Raw genomic sequence first — 20,586 nt, 5'->3', positions numbered from 1 at the left:
CTTTATTTAGGTCTTCATGGAGGCCATCCATTAAAAACAGGAGTAATTCCTGGGAGTCTTGTTGGCTGTATCCTGCAAATTGGTCATTGATCTTCCCAATTGTTGTTTTAAAATCTTTTGGACTGATAAATTTATACTGTCCTGTCCACAAAGCTTTCATTATCACACCAAATTCTTCAGCCACTTCACCTTTATGTCCCAGAATATTCAACCTGTACAATTAAAACAAATATCTGTTACTACAAAATGTTAGTTCTTTCTATTTAAATCTAAGACTATGAGAAGTATTTTTCCCCAAGATTAGAAAGTCCTCAGTTAAGTTCTCATCTTGCAAACAGTTGCGTGTTTAACTTTACACATGCAGATAACTGCTTGCAGAATGGGTCTCAATGAGAGTTGCATGTGGTATTGTTCTCATACACCAGGGATAAGGAATTAAAATACTTTACAATCTAGCTCCATAATCAGAGAATGGGTTGCAGGTCAGGACATTTTTCACTTCTGATTTCTGCCTTATCAAGTCTTGGCTTTGATATCCCAATTGATGGGCTCACCATAAACAGAGATTTTCCTGGAAGAACATACTTCACCCTATATCCAAACTTTCAGAAAACCTAGAGACGTAGTGTCTTAGCACTTCCAGTGTTTTTAATTTTAAAATGACTGCGTGGGGTTTTAAAGCACTAGTTTTAATATATATTCTTTTACTTTAAAACTGTAACAGTGGTAAAAATAAATTCTGCGTTCCATGCCTCAAATTAAAATATGATATAGATTAAGAAATTGTTACCTGTTGATATCGTTCTGATGGAAGTTTCTATTGAAATAATCAGCCAGATGTGGTGCATTGCACAGACACTGCAATACAGAATTCATATAGCAAGTGTTCCCTAAATTACGAAGTCCTGTGAGAGCTGGTCCCAATCCCCCAAAGACAGGGTTGAGATTCCGAATCTGCGACGCAGACAGCCTGGAGATTTCTGCTTTAGTGTAACAAGCAGGTCTGTAAGGAAGAAATTATTCAGCAGTGTGGAGCTTTGCATTTGTTTTCCCAGGTTTGCCTGACGGCCTACTGTATGTAGTGTTTTCTTCTATCACATGAAGAGCTAGTCCTGGTCTCATGACAGATTAGTTGGGGGCCCTGAGAAAGCAGTACATTTTAGCCTTTGGAGTTAAACAGCCTGACTTTTTTTCTGACAGACTTATCTTAAGTTCACACCAAATGATGCTGGATTGGCTCCGAAGATATCTGTGTTCCCAACACTCCTTGACTAGAGGTGGAAACCAGTTGAGTCAGAGCACAGAGAATACCAGGACTGTATATGCAATGCAACAGACTCATGAGAAGAAATGGAAAATCCTGCCACAGAAAGTTATAGAACACTCATTTAAGTTATTCAAGACTAAATAAGGTAATAATGGTAGATCCTATACAAGGCAATGAATACTGGTCTGTAGTACTGCCCAGAGACAGACTAGGGGCCTCAAACTGGTGGTCATTTCTAATCGGAGAAGTTTTTGAGACATTTCCCCTGCTGGACATTGTTCTGGAAGAGAGAGCAATACCGGCGTTCAGCTTACAGCTGCCCCCTCTCCCCTGATCTCCTGCTTGGTGTGGAGAACCAGCTGCTCAACTCCTCCTGGTCCAAGGGGACTGGACTAGTGGGGCAAAGCACCCCCCTGTCCCCTCCAAACTTTCCTAGACCAAGGATCCTCACAAGGTTGTGGACACAGTAGGAATTTATCCCCCACATGACACTTCAGAGCTGGTGCTTGTTGCTTTACCCTGGGAGGGGAGGAAACAGTAGGACAAATCCCTTAGTCTGTTTCCCAGACGAGGCAGTTCCTCATCTAGAGAAGTGGACAGCATTGCCCTGTTGCTTCCCGGACCAGTCCAGAAGGAGACGGGAGCAGCAGTGCAAAGCCCCCAGCCCTAGGCAATCCCTGCTGTTTCCCTCACCCTCCCAAACCAGACATGGAGGGGAGAGCACAAGCGTTCATTCTTGCAAGAGAAACTCTCTAGCATGGGAGAACTTCCAAGTTAATACCTGGAAGATCTTCTCCTTTAAGGGGCATGTTTCTCCCAGGAGAAACTGACTGAATGTTTGTGCACCTGTCATTTCTACTGGGAGAATGGCAATTCTCCCATTAGAAGTAACGCCTGTATGTGGCCCAGAGACTTCCATTCCACAACAAAGAGGAAGTTAACATCTACAAATAGTATGCTGATGAAAAACAGTCGTCGTTTAACCTCCCTGGGTATTCCATTGCTGACCTCAGAGTAGCTGTTCTTAGACAACATTTTACAAACTAAAGTAACGGGACATTGCAAAACAAGACCTCATCCACAGATTCGATTAAGTACAGTCTAAACATGAACTATGGATTCTTATCCCAGTACCTGGATTAGCTTTTGTGACCCCTTTGTCCCTATAGGTTTATTACTTGTTTGCCCCTCCCAGCACTGCCCCTCCCTTCTCACCTCCTTCTCCTGTGTTTTGTATTCAAAGAGAAGTCTCCCTCTCTCTATTTGATAGACTGCTCTGTGCATGTCCTCTCTCAGCATCTGATGAAGTGAGCATAGGCTCACAAAAGCTTAGACTAACTAAATTAGAGATGCATAAAGTGCTACAATCCCTTCAGCTACTTTACCAACAGTCACACTGTGGTATTTGAAATCCCATAAGTTTAACAATGGGTAAATAATGACAAAAAATGGCAGCTAGCCAGTTTAAGTCCATCATAAACTTTCTTACAGGCACATAAAACAATCCAATTATCCACCCGAATTCCATGAATTTTAAGACCTCATGTCGCACAGAGACTTAATTTAGCAGACATACTTATTTTCACGATTGACTGCAGGAGTTACAGGAATTTTCTTCTTCTCTTCCTCGTGAATGGCTTGGGTTATATCTGGTGAAGAATAGGAGCGCTTCAGTTTGGAGTGTTCTCTTTCCCGTTCAACAGTCACCCGTTGCTTGGCTTTGTGAGTTGGTGGAGTGGATGGAGGGGTGGATGTAGGAGCCATTTCCGGTGGATACATATGAACAGTGTTTGTTGGTGAGTGATAATAACGAAAGGTCCCAGTGGTTGTGTCTGGAAACTTGAGAGAAAAATAAATAGTTTAAAAGCCAGGTAAAATCCATCAGTGGACAATATAGCTTATAACATTTGAGTTATAAAAAAAAACATTACCTCAATAATTTAAATATGTAGACGTTATGATAAACTCACATTGCAGACCATCTCAATATTTAATGGATTAAGCTTTTATGAATAATACTACTTCCCCTAAAACATGCATTAAATATTGATTGCTTGGTGCCAGTGGTTGTAGACATTAGCTCCACTCATTTCAGTAACAAGAATCTTAAGATCTAGAGAAAATATGGAACACTATACGTGTAAAATGTTACGAAAAAAATCAAAAGAAATGTAATGGTAATGGTTTGCCTTTGCACACACAGGAAACGTGTTTCTCACAGGTGATGACATTCTAAAATTCTGGAAATTATAATTACCTTCACCCAGCCTGCAGGCAGTCCTGGTACTGTCCTTCCCATTTCCTCACTTCGTGCTCTCATCAATGGCTCCCGTTGGGACTAATAAATACAATTAAGTAAGGCATATTAAGTCATGGTTATGCAGAACAGTATGTCTAGACTGTCTTTATTTGTAAATTAAAAGGTTACAGATAAAACAATTCCCTAGGAAGCATTAGTGTTCCAATTAGAAATTTGGATTTTTTGGCTAGGACTGAAAAATGACAGAATAGCTCTGTATTTAGTATCGTTTGATCGAAATGATCATTTATTGTTATGGTTGAGAAATCACACCAATCCATCTACTCTTACATATGCACAACAATCTGAATCCCAATTACTATTCCCCACCCCTTTTTTTTTTTTAGAAATTTGAGTGCTTACTAAACATTTAGGAACAACCATTTCCCTCCCAGAAAAGGGAAAACAAAAAGGGGATTAACACAATGAACAAAAAACTGAAATTCTTGTTAATGCCATCAGAGATGTGTAAAGATTTTAGGGAAAATTTCAAGTTTGCCTGCAAAAAACCAAAACATACAAGTAACCAACAGCTATAAAACGCAGCCACAGATAAAGAACTTCAACATGAGATGAAGTTATAAACATGACATCTAACTAGATTTCTTTCAGCTTCACACAACACACTATATTTACTTTAAGTCTTTCAGTATCTTGTTCAGTATCCTCTCTAAGGGCTCCTGGCTTTTGAACTCCACTTTCACTTTCTGCTTGTCCTTTAACCCCAGCATGCTGTAAAAGATTTTAAAAAGAGATTTTCAATTTTCCTGTGGAATTACTAACCATCAATACACGTACGTGCGGGGCATGTTGCTTTATCAAAACTGAGAGGAAAAGCTGTGCGTCTTTTAATAAAAAATATTTTGAGGACACCTCAGCAGCAAGAACAGGTACGTACATGCTGAACTATGATCTTTAATTTTTCTACTTGTTCATACACAGTAGTTTTCTTGGAATAACGATTTACATCCAAGCCTTCTCTTGCAGCATGTTTAAGGCATAAAGTCAATTAGAAATCTATGCAGTTTCAAGAACTCAATTAGAAATTAACTTCCCAAATTCTGCTTGCATGGCTGTCTCTACTGAGTTCTCTAGTTTTACAAATGTATTTTTGTTTTAATACATTTCTCTCACTGTTGCTGTAATGAAGACCAAGAGAAAGAAAAAAGAAGAACAATTAAAAATATCTATTCCATCCCAGGCAACAATATAACGGTTCCATGTTCTCACTCAGAAGCTGGGAAAGGAGCTTTTCAGCACCAGGCTCCCTACTTTAGTCAAGTAAGTTCAAGTCTGTCAAAGTTTAAGCAACTTGAAAACAGAAACCATCAGTTGACCACAAACTGTCTGTATCACTAATGAAGTATCTTTTCAATGGACACGGTATAACTTGGGACCTACCTAATTCATGGCAGCTGCCTAGCAGTCATTTCATGGGCAGAGTACAGTGTCCCCTCCCCTCCCCCATACCTCTCATTGGCTGAGGGGGCCCAGTGACCCCCAGCCTGCAGTGCTGATTGGCAGCGAGGGCTGTCTGTCATGCAGCCCTGCCCCAAGTCACCAGTTGGTGGAGGGGTGGAGACACATGACAGACAGCCTTTGCAGCTGTTCAGTGGTGAAGGGCAGCAGCTATCTTGCTGGTAGCCCTTCAAGTGGGCATCCCCTCCCCTTCGCTGTTCAGGTGGGTTGCCACAGCGCTCTGGGCACTGCTGGCTCTCTCTGGGGAGTTAGCATTTTATTTTCCATAAGTTTTTTGCCCCCCGTGGATTTCATGAGCATTGCCCCATTTTTGTGGAATCCGCGAAATCGCAAATTCAGTAGGTCCCTAAGTAAAACCAATCATTTTCCTTCCAAGCTCAAGTTTTATCTGTTGAAGGAAAAAAAAAATTCAAACACCGACGTTTTGAATTTTCCGTGAATTGTTGTAAGTGTAGTTGCTATAAAGAGGACAAATAAAATATGTAGCTGGCCTGTATTTGTGTTTCAAATATTTTCGTATTAGGCAAGCACTGCCTAATTATAATAACTGCTGTAACACTAAGAAAACTAAACTAATCTCAAAATCCCCAAAGTGAAATTTCGTTCAGAACTACCCTAAAACATATCTGGCATGCAAATACTGTAATTTGGTTCACCACTGGAGAAATACAGGAGTCTAGAAGACAATTTCAATTTCTTTAAGTTCTGCATGCACTACAGAAGTCCTAGGTAAAGAAAAAAACATGGGGCAATGCAAGCTATGAAGCTGCTAGCATTGCATGTTGAGAAAGAAAAACAGAAAAAGAAATGCGGCAGAAGTAACTGCAAACAATTAATGACAGAAAGCTTTTAGAAATGTGTGACCCCCCCGCTTCTATAAAAACAAACTGCAAATATTTAGCATCCCACAGTTGTTATATCCATACGTGGGCGACCTGAAAAAATGCAGTAGATTCTCCTCCCCACCCTTGATTTATGAAGCATTTGCCTATTTTAGAATTTCCTTGTGAAATATTTACATAAAACCACATTTACATACATTAAATATTACTGATGCTGGATTTAAAGTGCACTAATTAAAATTAGAGAATATTTCTGGTGGTATATTCTCAAGCTGTAAATTTTGGAATCGGCTGCAGGGTAACCAAATTTGTTTCTTTATGTTCTGTGATCAGTTGAATCTATTTTATGGCCAGATTAGGAGTTACTTTACTTAGTTTTTCAGGCTTTGGAGCAGAGAAAAAGGAAGGAAGCATGACTCCTGCCAGGAAGAGACTGCTTTCAATGAAAACACTGAGCTGGGGTAGCTGGCTACTTGACTCTCTAACCTAACCAACAATACCATAAAGTCAATACCTCACAGCAGCAGAGTTAAGCTCCACCTAGGATATTAGGGGGTTGAGACTGTTCTTCCCCATCTTGCACCATAATGGCAGAGTAAGCAGAGAACCGGTGTAGCAAGGGGGACTGTAGTCATGTCTGGGATGGAGAAGCAGCAAGAGACTTTGAACCAGTTGTGCAGACTTCATGTCTGCAGGAAGTTTCCCATCTCAAGGGAATTCTCTGCTGCCCCGGAAGAGCCAGAATCTGGCCACTTTGGGGACTTTTCCCCCCCCAAGTAAATAGGAAGGCAGGTCCCAATAAAAACTAGTGTCTTGTGTTTGAATACTTCTGTACTGGCTGTATCCTATTATAGGCAACAGGATGCCAAATGACAAAACCAAGCCAAAGGAGTGTTCTTCCTTCCTTTAGTGGCAAATGAACCTCTGGTTTACTGACCTTGCTTGAGACTGACACCCCTGTTGCAGATACTGAAGAAACATCCCCTAACACTTGTCTCTGCATTTCTGGTGTTCGAGTCCCCTTTTCTTTCTCTTCTAAAGCTATTTTATCAAGCTCTGGTTTTTTTGCATTGGTTGTTTCAGGTTCAGTTTTATTTGTTTTTTTTCCTTCTGCCATTGCTTTGCGTGTTCTCTCTTGCGCTTCCTTTTCCTCTTGTTCCTTGCTTGCCTGCTCCTCCTGCTCTCTCCCCTCATCATCTTTTGCTTGCTGAAGCTTTTCTCTGTTTTCCTTTTCTTCCAGTTCCTCTTTTGCTTTCTGTTCTTGTGCCAGCTTCTCCCATTTGAGCTTCTCTCTCTGTTCTTCTTGTTGTCTTTCCCGTAACTCCTTTTCCTGTTTGCTCTTCTCTAACAGGGCAGCTGTTTCTGCGTGTATGCGGCTTCTTTCTTCATCTGTCAGAACAGACGTTCCATCAAATACTGGTTTTGTGGACCGATCTGGAACCATACGTCCATTCTCAATCAGTTGTTTGTCAATGGCTGTACTTTCTGATTTTGGTCTATGATCATCAGGGAACTTTGCTAAAGGCTTTTTTGTACGATCAATCTGGAATAAAATGGAGAACATGAGAGTGATGTGCATTAGTCTCCTGTGTTAGCTTGGAGATAGTATTCCCTAGCAACACTTTCTTCTTTAACTAAACAGGTTTTCTGCCTTGTGAAAACAAAGGCTTCTTCATCATTTTATCCATCTTACATGTTATAAGAACTTCTGATTATAGAACTGATTAATGTAAGACATTTAAAAGTCCTGCACAGACTTCAGTTGATTTTCATCAATATTCTGAGGTATGTAGCAATGATTTTTAAAAGGAAAATCCTTGAACTGAATCTTCACTTTTAATATGGCTATTATTATAAATGTAAAACAATAAATTTTCAGGTGAAAGCCAACAAAACACATCTAAATAATAAAAAGCTATTGTGTCAGGAAAGATCTGCACAAGAGCAGTGCTGTAAAATGCATCCTAGTCTCCTCCATTTTGCTCGTCCACCTTATTTTCAAAACGGTTTCACAAATATATTGACTTGCACAATTCAGATATCAGAAATCAGAAAGCAGTGATAGAGAACAGGACTAGAGCCAAAAACTTGAGTCTCAAATGGTCTCAGGGAACAGTTTGCTTTAATTTCCCAATTAGTAACATTAGGCTATTCATTTCTCTTATAGCTGTGACATGAGAACTAACTGTGCAGAGCAGCTGGAAGGTAAATGTTGTTAAGTGTTTACCTTCAGAATTCAGCCTTTTTACACGTGTCATAGATCAAGCTGAATCTTTCAGGCTGTAGAAGGCCCAGCACTTACCTGGGCCTGGTTTTTCCCTTTTTTTTGATCATGTGAGAGAACATGCAACTGAAAGGCAAATTTGCTTTTGGTTGGGGGAGGGTATTTAAGAGTTTCCTGTAGCTCAGACCTGGGAGAGCAGGAGGTGCCTGGGAGTCCTGTAACAATTGTCTGAGGCTATGAAAAGATGTATAGCTGATGTCCCTACCAGAAGGGAAAATGTGAAGAACCAGGAAACAATGGCCTGTGGAGGAGGGAAGAGAAAGAAGGTCTGTGGGTTTTATTTATTTATTGCTGCATAGGAGGGCTTTTGGCTAAAAGGGACACAGAGACCACTAATGCACCTTTATCAGCCCAGGGAAGACAGGCTCCAGAAGCACAGTGGAAATCTGGGTTAAGAGGTAAGCCATACCACAACAGAAACCAAAAGATCCTTCCTAGTCTATCATGTGTGGTTTGATTAGGAAAGGTGGAAATCTATAACCTATTAAGCCTACAATGCTGAGGCAAGTGCTGCTGTTGTTTCCTCGCAAGTCTAGATCATTCCAGTTTGCAGGTTTGTCACGAATAATTAACTAATAAACACAAGCTTAAACAGAAGAAAGAACAGCTTACCTCAGGGATATTCCTTGTAGCTGACACTGCGTGGACTACAGGTGAACTGTCAGATCTGGGGGTACCTGCACCTGGGATGCTGGGGGTGTTAAGTGATCCTATTGTCTTATCCAAATTGTTTCTTATTTCATCCTTCTCAGTCACTTCTACTGGGGAGGGCTTTACATAGGCAACAGGTAGAGGTGGAGGAGGAGCTGGCTCTTCCAGAGATGGGTAAGTAAAATCCACTGAAAAACATAAAATTAGAGTAGTTTTTAAAGCAAACAACATATTTTTAATCCTAAACAACAACAGTGCGTCTCCAGGTACGTAGTCTTGGACCACTTTAGCCTTCCTTCTTACTTACAAGATACAGTCACTGCTTCATCTTTGCCATGCTGGGGTCGGGTTACTTTAGCATTTGTTGTGTACTGGGGATAGCAGAGGAGCCAGCTCTCGTAGCCTCCTTCCAGGACCAAAGGTTCATTCTGCAGGATAGTTTTACTTTCCCACTGAAAAAATGTTGAAACATGATAATGTGAACATTGCAAAGGCACCTTTTAAATATCAGCTCATATTATGTTAAAACTTCCATTGCTGCCTGTTAAACTTTAAGGAACAGCTCTTTTTCAGAATGGTAATTAGTTAATTATTTAATTATTCAGGGTATAAAAACACTTCAGGGCAGGGATTTCCTTATGCATCTGTACAGCACAAGCACAACAGGGTCTCCTTCTCAACCAAAGTCTTTGGGCACTATCATAATATGAATATTTACTACTACTAGCAGCAACCCTCCCCATTTAGAAGCCATACGTTTTATATAGTAAGAATGTACTTAGCAGGGTCTCAGTTCTTTTGTGAATATTTGCATTAGTTTAAACTGTTAATCATCTGCCATCAACTAACAAAAGCTGGGAATTTCAGATTCGACACTACCACACATTCTTCATTCTCTATTATGACCAGAGGAGCCTGCAGGAATTGCAGGTCATCTAATAGAGCAGTACACTTAGAAGGCAGGGTCTGCCTGCAGCAATTCCAAATTCTAGCTGTGTAGGTTTAGGTACTAGAAATTGTTGTGCAAGTCTCTTTATAAGAACTGTATATTTAAAGAAGGAGGAACAAATTGTAGAATGAAAATATCGCTTTTCTCTCTCTCTACTAAATTTAATACAAGTAGTAGTTTATTTAAAGCTTTTGCCAAAACAGTACTGATCATTATTCCATTGAATGATCTTTATATTGCCTACTTCTGATTCAGGAGCTAGTTGTATAGTTTTTTAAGGAAGGCTCAACATAAGATTCTAACTGAATTTTTAGTGAGAGGGGGAAGTGCTCAATGCCGAGACGATGGGAAGAATTGGCAGCTGCAGGAAAATAACAATAACCAATGTTTTTGGCAATGTATAACTAAAGGGTTAATTTTTTAGCTTAATTCCTCATGTTCCTAAAAGATATATGGATCTTGTTGTGGTGTGTTTAACTATTTTTTTAAACTTATGTGCAGATAGGAATAGAAGGAAATGGTAGCTTCTTGCTAAAGTAAATGTTATCTATTAAGCTACAAACAGACCATTATCTCGCCTCTGAATCATGAGTAAGATAATATATGTCCTTGCTGAGAAATGGAAATGCCCCTGACTTTGATTTTCTTCCCCCAGAAACCAAATAATTCATTAACCAGTGGTGCTCAGTCTGACCAAAATTTTTACAAGGTATCCATCCAAACCATTGGAATAAAAATATAATAGTCCCAGATTTTAAAATGGTGATAAGAGATCCTGTGTCTTATTGACCCATTCATCTTGTGTGTATTCCTCCCCAAATTCTTGGAAAACATTTACTTTTATCTTCTGGCATAGATCTCTGAAAATAATATTTTGGGAGAACAGGTTGGTTTTAGAGAAGGGTACCACTGCCTGGGCCATTGCTTGGTGTTGCACTATCTAGCATCTAAATACGTTAAAAGAGAATCATTTGTATATACCCTTCAGAGATCTCAAGGGAGCTTTTGACTCCATAGGCCAGGGGTGCACAACCTCAGGCCAGATTTGGCCAGTGCAGCTGTCATCCAGTCCTTAGGGCTCCCCATGGGTCCAAACATTTGGCAGCAAGGGAGCAGGTTCAGCAATTGCTGCTCTTCTGTTACCAGCTTTCTGGACCCGTAGGGAGCCCTGTGGGCCAGATAACAAGGCCTGATGTGCTGGGCCGAGCGGAGGCAGCACAGGGCCTAGTCCATGTGCACAGGGATGGAAGAGGTGATTCAGGTCTGATCCAACCCACTGAACAGCCCATGCCATTCATCTGGCTCACAAGTTAAAAAAAACAACAAACCAGAGCATCACTGTCACTGATTAAAATGATGGAAGAAACTTGTAATAACATCTATGGATAAAACTCCCTTACAATTAACTGTCACTTATTATTCAAACAGCATCTAGGATGCTTTATGGAATTGATGGTGCCCTATCCAATACCTTCCCAATTAAAACAAGGGTCTGACAAGGATGCTGGCTTGCTCCACTGCTTTTTTAATTAATTCTTGAATGATCTAAACTAGATGCTAACACGGAATCAATTCCACACACCCATGATTTTGAAAGACTGTCCCCCTTTCGCTTTATGTAGATGACACATTAATATTGTGACCATCCCAAAAAGACCTCCAAAGGTTACTAGATACCTTTCAGCAGTACTGTACCTCAAATAGCTTGGAAGTCAACACCGCTAAAACCAAGGCATTGGGTTTTGGGAGTAGATTAGGAAACCAGATTTTTCTTCTACAAGAAAACGAACTTGAGGTGATGTCTACTTTTAAATACCTTGGAATCTTTTAGCAAAAATTTGAGCTAGAATAAATGCAGTGAAAATGAAATACTACAGCAAAACAAGCCTTGGGTAGAGTTTTAGTTTTTTACAATAAGATGGGCAGAAAAGTGCTTCTGAAAACACAAAAGGTAGTCTATACAGTCCATTTTATTGCATAAAGCAGAGATTTCTAACTTTTTTACAGCAGCTTTTATCTCTGCCTAATTGTACAATGGGGAGGGCTCATGCGCTCTGAAACCACACTGAGAAATGTGAGCACCTCAGCTCAGTTAAGAATTCTAAACTACTGGATGAAAAATTTAAATCTTTTACACCTACCCCATACCTTAAGAAGTCCATTCTTGAAGCCTCTCCTTTGCCAAAGAAACCCTTGTTTGAAAGGTTAAATAACATCTATATTCTCCTCCAGACAAATGGCCTGGGAAATGTACTAAGAGTCACTGACCTAGTATTTCCCCTATATTTAAAATAAGGCATAAACTTAAAAATTAAAGATGCCAGCATACATACAAATCTGCTGGCAGTGAGACTGAATTAACAGAAATCAAACCATTTAACATTTTTTAAAAGTCTTGGTGCATCACAAGCTCATACTCCTCTGCAACCCTCTAAGGAAAATAGATATAAAACAGAGAAAGCGGCTAGTTTAAGAAAGCTGACGGGAGTTGGTAGGTCTCAATTCTTTTGGTTTGGGAAGCGCTGGCCCCAGTGGTGGACCAACAGGGGTGGGGGGGCATGGCCCTTCAGGGTTCTTATCATGCGGATGGCGGCCGCGTTTGTTGTTTCGCCCGCCCCGTGGCTTGGGCCTTTACTTACCTGTTCTGGCCGGAAATTCCGGCTGCCACCCCTCCCCCCCACAGCCGGTGCTGGGACTTTCATTTCCTTCCTGGCCAGAACAGGTAACCAAACAGGGCCAGGGTGGGAGCAGAAGATGTCTCAGCGCAAAAGATGAGGGGGTGCAAATGCAAGCATTGGCCCCCGGGCCCTGGAGACCTACAGTACATCACTGGCTGGCCCACAGGCCTCCAGAAGAGGCTTCCTTCTCTCTTTAGCAGCTATCAATAGTCTCATTAGGCAGCAGATGCTCGGGCATTTCTCAGGAATTAGGACAAGAGGGGAGGAAAGTCTGACTATGTCCCTGTCATGCTGATACCAGACAGGCACATCCCCATATGAATTTCAGGTTACAAAGACGAGATCTTTGCAACTTCATCATGTTCAACCCCCCTCCCCCAAAAAAAAAGAAAGAAAGAAAGAAAAAAGCTCGTTTCCTCAGTCCATTCTGTTCTCTGACAAAAGTGGGAGCAAGTGAAAAAAAATGTAACTTCAGCCAACCCTTGTTAGGTATCAACATTGTGGAACCTAGGTGAAAACTGCAGGAAAGGAAAACAGGTGTTTACCTAGAATATTGCATCTCATTCCTGCCCTTTATTATCCTGGTTAATAAGAAGCGACTTTTAAATAGGTCTTTTCCACCCCCCCAAATTAGTCAAGTATAAAATGTCAAATCTGCCAACCTTAAAAAGTGCATCTTTCAAGCTCTGCAGCGTGGTTCCTAGTTGCAAGTCTCTTGCAGTACTGAACCAGTCAAGTAGAACAATATAATCTACATGTCCCCTCTTCATCCATGATTCTTTAGAATTCTCTGGGAGTCGAGCTTCAATCCAGTTCGCTGTGACTCTGAAATGTAAATAATGCATTTCATCCAAAAATACACAAAAACATTTTTGGCAGAACTTGTGATATGGATATAACACACAGGTAAACTGAACTGAGGCCTACCCTTAGGGCAGGCCACCCAGGATCTCCCTAAATGTTCACTTATTCATGCCATTTACTCTAACAGCACTTACTGCATTTTGCAGAATATAGTAATTAAACCAGTACAATATTTAGTTTCCTTCAAAAGATTGTATCATGAAAATAGTATTCCATACCCAGGACTGACAGCCTCTTCTGGAACACTGATGGAATCTGGAATACAGGATTCCTGATAATCTTTCAAGCTTCGTGCATCCATGATGATCAATTCAATGTTTTTGTCCATCATCATTCTATAGAGTTTCTCAGCTGTGACTGCTTCCTTAGATACAGAAGCTATTATATGCAAAGACATTAAAAACAGAAAAAGATTATGATTGTGTCTCACTGGAGATGTTCAGAATCTAGTTTGCAAACAAACAAGACCAAAAACTTAATTTCCTAGGGAAAGCTAATTTAAATATTCAAGTTCTTTTCCTGTGTGAAAGCTTTCTAACAGAATGCTGCAGGTAGGACTTCACAAGAAGAAAATATCTGAGACGCTCTGTTCCCACTGAAATAAAGATTAGTGGCTCATTTCTAAAAGTCTATGTTTTTTAAATGATCAATGTTATGTGTTACCTAAATGAGTGCAAACAGGTATCATTACATTGTGGGCCGTGGGTGTGCTCTTACAAGAGAAGAATTTCATATAACTATAGTAGAGGAGCAAAACTCAGGGAGAGGGTGAAAGAGCTCCTTACTCTAAATAAAAGTAATAGAAACATTTTAAACCCGTCTAGAATCTTTCACATTACTAGCAGCTGGCTTGTTTCTTTCTTTCTTGTTGACCGTGACAAGGTTAGTTCAGTTTGTCTCAAATAACTATATCAATGGGATCAAATGTACAATTCAGCAGCTTCCTAAAAAGACCTTAACCAAACCATGTTCTAACATACTACAGGGCGTTTATAAAGTCCTTGTGCAACTTTAAACTTTAACTTTGGATATACACATGGCAGAAGCAAACTGTAAACAATGATTGAAAGCATAAATAAGTTTTTAGCATAGTATAAGCTATACATAGGGTAAGGATCACAAATGCTATTCATGAAATCACTCAGCACCAACTGGAAAATGTTTTCTATGAGTTAGAAAGTCGGACTGAAAGATGGTGGTTATGTTGAAGTCTAGAAATTTGAGCTGTATTGTGTCAAAACTTAATGAATTATGCTTTCAATCACCATTTACAGTTTGCTTCAATCATGTGCACATCCAAAGTTATTAAAGTTGCACAAGGACTTTATCAACACCCTGTATTTGGGGATAACTTTCATAAATTCAGAGAAAGTTACAAAGTAATACCTAAAAGCTCAGTATTTATAAACATTACTTTTTATATAAAGCAAATTAAAGAGATTTAGTCAATATACTGAAATACTAGGAATAACTAGATTAAGATGATGCAGTAATTCTTTTTTTCTTCAATGACAGAAAGATGAATAAGGGAAGCTACCAAACTGAATTATATGATTTATTTTTTTTTTCATTCACATCTCTATGAAACACCACTTAGCACTTGATGAAACATCGACTTACCACTTGAGTTGTCAAGCTGATCTCTTCTTTCCACCAAACCCTTTTTCTCACCGTTGATCTGCTTTGAGAAAGTGTCAGAAGTTGCTACATTAATATTCCAATATATAATACTGTAACAAATTCAGCAAATGACCATGGCCAAGAATTGGTCAGACTGCTATCCATGGAAGGAGGCCAAACAAGAGGGAATCTCCTAGGTTATGCTGGGAGATGTTCCAGGAATCCCACCAGAAGACTGGGAAGACAGCTTCCCAGCACAAAGGGGAAACTGGGAAAGACGATACAACCTAAAATCACATTGCCTGTTAGGTGATCATGCTGCGTGCATGACTGAGGCAGGATCCCTACTAAGCTACTTCTGCTTTCTTGGATTAGCTAGATTTTGTTCAGAGATAGTTAGTGCTCTCCCTCCCAAAAATGAGATCTGCAATCCAGGGTCACTTCCATGCACAAATGCCAGGAAACAATCCTGCACATCATAGAGCTACTCCTTGCTTAACATTGTAGTTACGTTCTTGAAAAATGCAACTTTAAGCAAATTCAGTTACGTCACAGTAGTTACCTACTAGCAGGTGGTGGCCAAACAACGTTATTACTGAACACTGTGTGACTTTAAACAAGTATGTTTTCTAACAGATCGGCGATGTGATAATGAAACAACGTTAACCAGGACGACATTAAGTGAGGAGTACCTGTATCTCTAAGATTACAAAAAGCAATAAAGTAAAGGAATTCAACATGACGGTTTAAAATACAGAATGACTGAAAACTCAAACTTTGTAATGTGCTATAAAAATAAAAAGCATTTGACAAAAGGGTAGAAAATAAACTAACAGCCTTCCTGAATTGGAAATAGTTAACTTTCACCAAGTTAAAATATCTATCCTTTAGCGAAATATCACAATTTAACCCACTCTCTACAGTAAAACAGCCTTGTGTAAGTGGTGTTGTAATAAATTGCTTGTTTAAAATCGGGCATCAGATTTCCTATCTTATCCATAAATATTTTCCTCCATTACCTTCTGGCTTTTTCCTTTGGAATCCACTGCAGTTTCTGAAGAGTTTTTGGCTGAAGCCCTTCCATCATCCTTTGCCTCCTGCCTTTTATGCTGCTCTTGTTGCTCTTTTTCTTCAAGCTTCTTCCGAACTTCAGCTTCTTCATATCTAGGAGGAAAATACCCAGTTTTTAAAGACACTTTTAACATGGGCTACAATCACTCAATAGACTTGTGCAATGATTTCCTTGTAAACTTTTAAATGTTGAGGTCTCGTCACACTTATTTTAGCCCTCCACATTTATTCCATTTCCCCATCAAACTACTCTATGTTATTCCTCGGTGTCAGGGATGGGGGAAGATAAATGTCTTCTTCCCTCAGTCCCCCCCACTTTGCAAATAATCCCTGTTTTTCTTCTCTTAGGGACCATCTTACAGCCACTGCTCTTCAAAACTCAAGCTCATTTCCTCCCCAGCCTCAGTTGTTTGTATTTCTGCTTTCATATAACTGACAAAGTTAAGTTTCCTCCCCCTCCACCCCACTTCCTGTCTTTGTGTAAAGTTCAACTACATTTAAGCAGCATAATCTCTTAGGTTTAAGATTTAAAAATGAATGTTGACACTTACGCAAATTAGCAAGCCCCCCTTAATGCTTTTGCCAAGAGAACCTAGTGAGTAGCACTTGCGCTTATTGCTCAGTGTTCAAATTGTTCTTGGCCAGAGAACTCCCCTCAGTCTGCATCTGGTATGCTTTTAAGACTATCACAATCAACTGCATGTAGGAGCTTAAATAAGAAAACTAACTTTCAATACAGTTACAAGCCCAACAGCTCCAGATGAAGAATTCAGACAATGATGCTACCATGAAATCAGCACATGCTCCTTGCCCCTGGTCTTAGGGATTCTTGTTCTGGTTTTTGTTTTCCTTTTTAGCCCAACCTATCTATCTGAATCTTTTACTTCCTCTCATTACAAAGATAGCACAAATATTGTAAATCCATGTCTATAACTCTGTAGCTAAGCAATGAGAAAACAGTGCTGAGTCTTGCATCTTAGTTAATAAGATGTGGCCAAGTGGTTGCCATTCAGTTAGTCCTGAAAAGCTAACATGTCAAACTAAGGACATCCAGTTACTGCTCTACATCTTGGACACCAAACGTGTCTGTCCTTTTGATGTTTCTCTCAGTGGCGTGGACATTCCACAGGGATAAAGACGCAAGCTTGAAATCTGATGTTTCTCTACAACTTTTCTAGTCGGCGATACAGATGTATTTCAGAGAAAGCATTCATGTTCAGCAAAGCAAAAACATGTTTAAGTCTCACCACAAGATAAGTATACTGAAGCATGTGTTTACTGCATCTTGAAAGTAAACACTTATCCCTCACTTTTTTTTTTTTTAAGATATGAGGGATTCTTTAAGTAAATTAAGTCAGACTTCTGCCTGTACCAGGTGCACATTAGACAATCCATTTTATTTTCTTATTCTCATGGAAATAGTGGTTTCCCACCTGTCTCATGAGTGTGTTTAAAATCTGATGACTTTTTTTCTGGTACACTGTCCAGGATGGAAGCTAGTTAGGTAAACCAACTAGCAGATTTATTACTGAGTGGCTTCTGTGATTTCTACCCCCCCCACCCCCGAACCACTTTTCATTTGTAAGAATCCTTAGATGCGTCAATATGCCCAAATACATATTTACACTATACTCTTAAAATGATTAGTCATCATATCCATCCTCAAACTTTGGAAGAAATCCAAAAATTACTAAACAAGAAACTTTCACAAATGGTGCCTTGGTCTTAACTCAGTAAATACATACTAGGATCACTGCGCAGGATTTGGCTGTGCATCTATGGCACTTCTGAAATGTAAAACTCCAAAGGATTTAAAATAACATTTTAAAAAACCTCTGTGAACTCACAAGCTCTGGTGATGCACAGTCTCCAGATTTGTTCAAAATAAATGCTGCACAACATTTTCAGAAATGCTCTATTCATATGCATAGGTACCATGCAGATTCATGTTTGCTGAATTGTATACAAATTGACTGTGCAAAAAAAGTTATTGATCACTTCCAAAAGCTCCTAGCATAGATGCATTTAGTCTGACTAAACTGATTTTGCTAATGTTGAGGAGCCCACAAGTTAAACTGCCAGCAAAAACAGTTTTAGCCAGCATAAAGTATGCTCACAGTAGGAGAGCTTTGTTTATACAGATAAAGGCAAAGGGCTTTTAGTGTGTGAATATGGTCTTAATATACATATGTGCTTAGGAAATGCTTTTAATGGACAAGCAGTAGTGATTTCATAGAGGTTTTCCTTGGGACCTTTTATTTAGTATATGCATTAAAATAGTTTTATAGATGGCAGTAAATTCTGATTACTAAAATTACAGGAACTTTAAACATACAGAGCTGCGAGTCAATGGGGCCAATGACAGCAGATGAAATTTAGTTTTGTACACTCTGGATTGCCTGATATCAACAACAACTAAAAGCAGGATGCCTAATTTAATATTTAAGAGACAAAGGCTGCATATGCATGTGCAAATGACCTGGGAGAATTATCCTGGGCTTGTTTTCCTGGTAGAAAAACTTACCCAGAGACCCCTGAAGACATTTGAATACTGAGCCCCTGAGGAGCAGAGCACCCTGGGATACTGAAGACTGTTCTGTAGCTTCTCAGATAGGGGAAGGTACAGACATTCATTCTCCAAGAAGAAAGTCTCCTGAGAGCAATTTAAAAAAAAATCCTGAACAACTGTAACTCTCCAGTTAAAACTGAAGGTCTGTATGTGGTCAAAGCCACAACAGCATATGGTCAGTATACTTGAAATCAGTGCAGGATTTTACATATTATCTTTGAACACAGGTTTCACGTACCTGAGTTTCAGACTGTCCGAGAGTTTTTCAGCTTCTTCAACAGCTTTTTTTATGTTTGTAAGTCCAAGTATTGAATGAAAATAATCCTGAAATTACAACCCCAAGTACAGTCAGTACTATCCAGTGTATATACAGAATAGCACATTTCTAGACACTTAATATGTAGCAGCACACTGAAAACATGAAGACGTTTCCTCAGTAAAGAAAAAATTAAAAGGCCTTAAATGTAACAGAATTTTGTTAATGCCAGTTGCTCTAAATAAAATTAGATGTGCTCCTCTTAACTTAAAAAACCATAACAAATATTTATACATACAAGTGTATTAATATTTTTTACTTAATAAGACAACTCTGGCTGCAAGGACGAATCAGATGCGTTTATTCACTTTCAAAGAAGTCGTTTAAAAAATAAAAGAAAAGAAACAGTTTTGCACCTTATCAGGAAAGACTACAGCAGGACAACCCCCATAATGCATACATGCTCACTGTGCATATATCCAGTTGCTCATTTGTAGTAGTGTAATAAAGAGATTCCCAATAAAGAGTATTTACAACTGACTGCCTCAGTTGCCAGCACAAGCTACAATTTGCTTATTGCAATCTCTTATTCTCTTATCCATGTCAGTGCAATTCTCAGCTGTACTTCAAATCGTCAGATAAACTGACCACTAATTCAGAATACTTTTGTTGTTTCCACCAATATAGACATCAGTTGCACACTATATACCTGTTGCTGCTTGAAATCAGGTCTTTTTTTAACAAGATTGTACACAGTAACATATTTCATGTATAGGATGTAGGCCTTCTCTTCATCTCTATCCAATCTGCATTCCTCTGCTGCTTTGAAGATCTTAAGGGCACTCTGCACATAACTTGAAATTGAAGGAGAAAAAACAATTAAAACATACAACCCTTGACTTTATCTTTCAAAAAGTACATCTGGTGCCACAATAAAATACTGACTTGAATGCTCAAATCTTATGGTTTAAATATTTGCCTTTGGGATCACAGTGCAAGTGTTTCACCTAATGTGAACTGTAACCCCTTTCCCCAAATGCCATTCCTTTTTGTTAACCCTTTTGAATCACAGCATTAATGCTCAGTTTAAAACAACTCTGACAAGAATTCACTTATAGAGGGACTGTTCAAAGCTAGTTCTCTCCAAAGAACAGGCTGGTTTTGTTTAACTACTTATCACATCAAAACAGCATGAAGTACTTATATATTCAATCTAAAAATTCTAAAGGCAGGCTTTTTCTGTTCTTGTGAAATGGCTGACTTAAAGTGACTTGGGAGGAAAGACTGCTTGTGGGGGGGGAGAGGGGTGGATTTCATAGAAGTCCAAGACTCATTTTATGTTGGTACATTTGGCTTGACAATCCACAAGTTCACTATATAGAACTGTGGGAGACCATGTTCCTAACTAAAATCAAGGAGAAATGTTGGGTCCAAACAATTACCTGCACTGGATCTTAGCCAGAAGGGCAGTATTAAGACTTACCACTTTCTGTAATTAAGTGTATAAACTACAGTGCATCATGTGCTACTTAGCTGTAGCATTTGAATAATAACTCTAAAGTCAATGAACTCAAAAACATTCACATACTTTTTTGTACTGGTTTTATCAGGCTTTATTTCTGTCTTCTTGTTAAGATCTTTCAGCGAAGTACAGAGGTATAGCTCTTTAGGAACTGAAGCCACAGCAGGCATGTTAATATAGTTAGTTATGTCCTTAGGGATTGCAAAATTCTTTACAAGTCTTTCTCAGTGTTTTC

The 20,586-nt window shown here is 39.3% G+C and overlaps 1 protein-coding gene across 3 annotated transcripts in view; it reads right to left on the bottom strand.

The window, feature by feature from the left end:
- Positions 1-20,586, bottom strand: part of USP8 (ubiquitin specific peptidase 8) — a 25,263-nt gene extending 4,677 nt beyond the window's left edge. The window contains exons 1-15 of one of the 3 annotated variants that reach the window (XM_006030407.3): positions 20,418-20,586; positions 19,539-19,683; positions 18,812-18,897; positions 15,953-16,097; positions 14,934-14,994; positions 13,532-13,691; positions 13,112-13,274; positions 9,130-9,274; positions 8,784-9,010; positions 6,825-7,430; positions 4,203-4,298; positions 3,525-3,605; positions 2,844-3,106; positions 791-1,003; positions 2-212 (exon numbers count right to left, since the gene is read on the bottom strand). In XM_006030407.3, coding sequence (XP_006030469.1) covers positions 2-212; positions 791-1,003; positions 2,844-3,106; positions 3,525-3,605; positions 4,203-4,298; positions 6,825-7,430; positions 8,784-9,010; positions 9,130-9,274; positions 13,112-13,274; positions 13,532-13,691; positions 14,934-14,994; positions 15,953-16,097; positions 18,812-18,897; positions 19,539-19,683; positions 20,418-20,521 — 2,706 coding nt within the window. In that variant the 5' untranslated portion in view covers positions 20,522-20,586. The remainder of the gene's footprint in view (position 1; positions 213-790; positions 1,004-2,843; positions 3,107-3,524; positions 3,606-4,202; positions 4,299-6,824; positions 7,431-8,783; positions 9,011-9,129; positions 9,275-13,111; positions 13,275-13,531; positions 13,692-14,933; positions 14,995-15,952; positions 16,098-18,811; positions 18,898-19,538; positions 19,684-20,417) is intronic. The other 2 variants (XM_006030408.3, XM_006030409.3) reach the window with 2 other exon arrangements.

This window comes from Alligator sinensis, unplaced genomic scaffold, assembly GCF_000455745.1.
Source record: "Alligator sinensis unplaced genomic scaffold, ASM45574v1 scaffold476_1, whole genome shotgun sequence".
NCBI lineage: Eukaryota > Metazoa > Chordata > Crocodylia > Alligatoridae > Alligator > Alligator sinensis.
The sequence above is the reverse complement of the archived record's forward strand: the minus strand, read 5'-3'. Positions and strand labels throughout refer to the sequence as shown.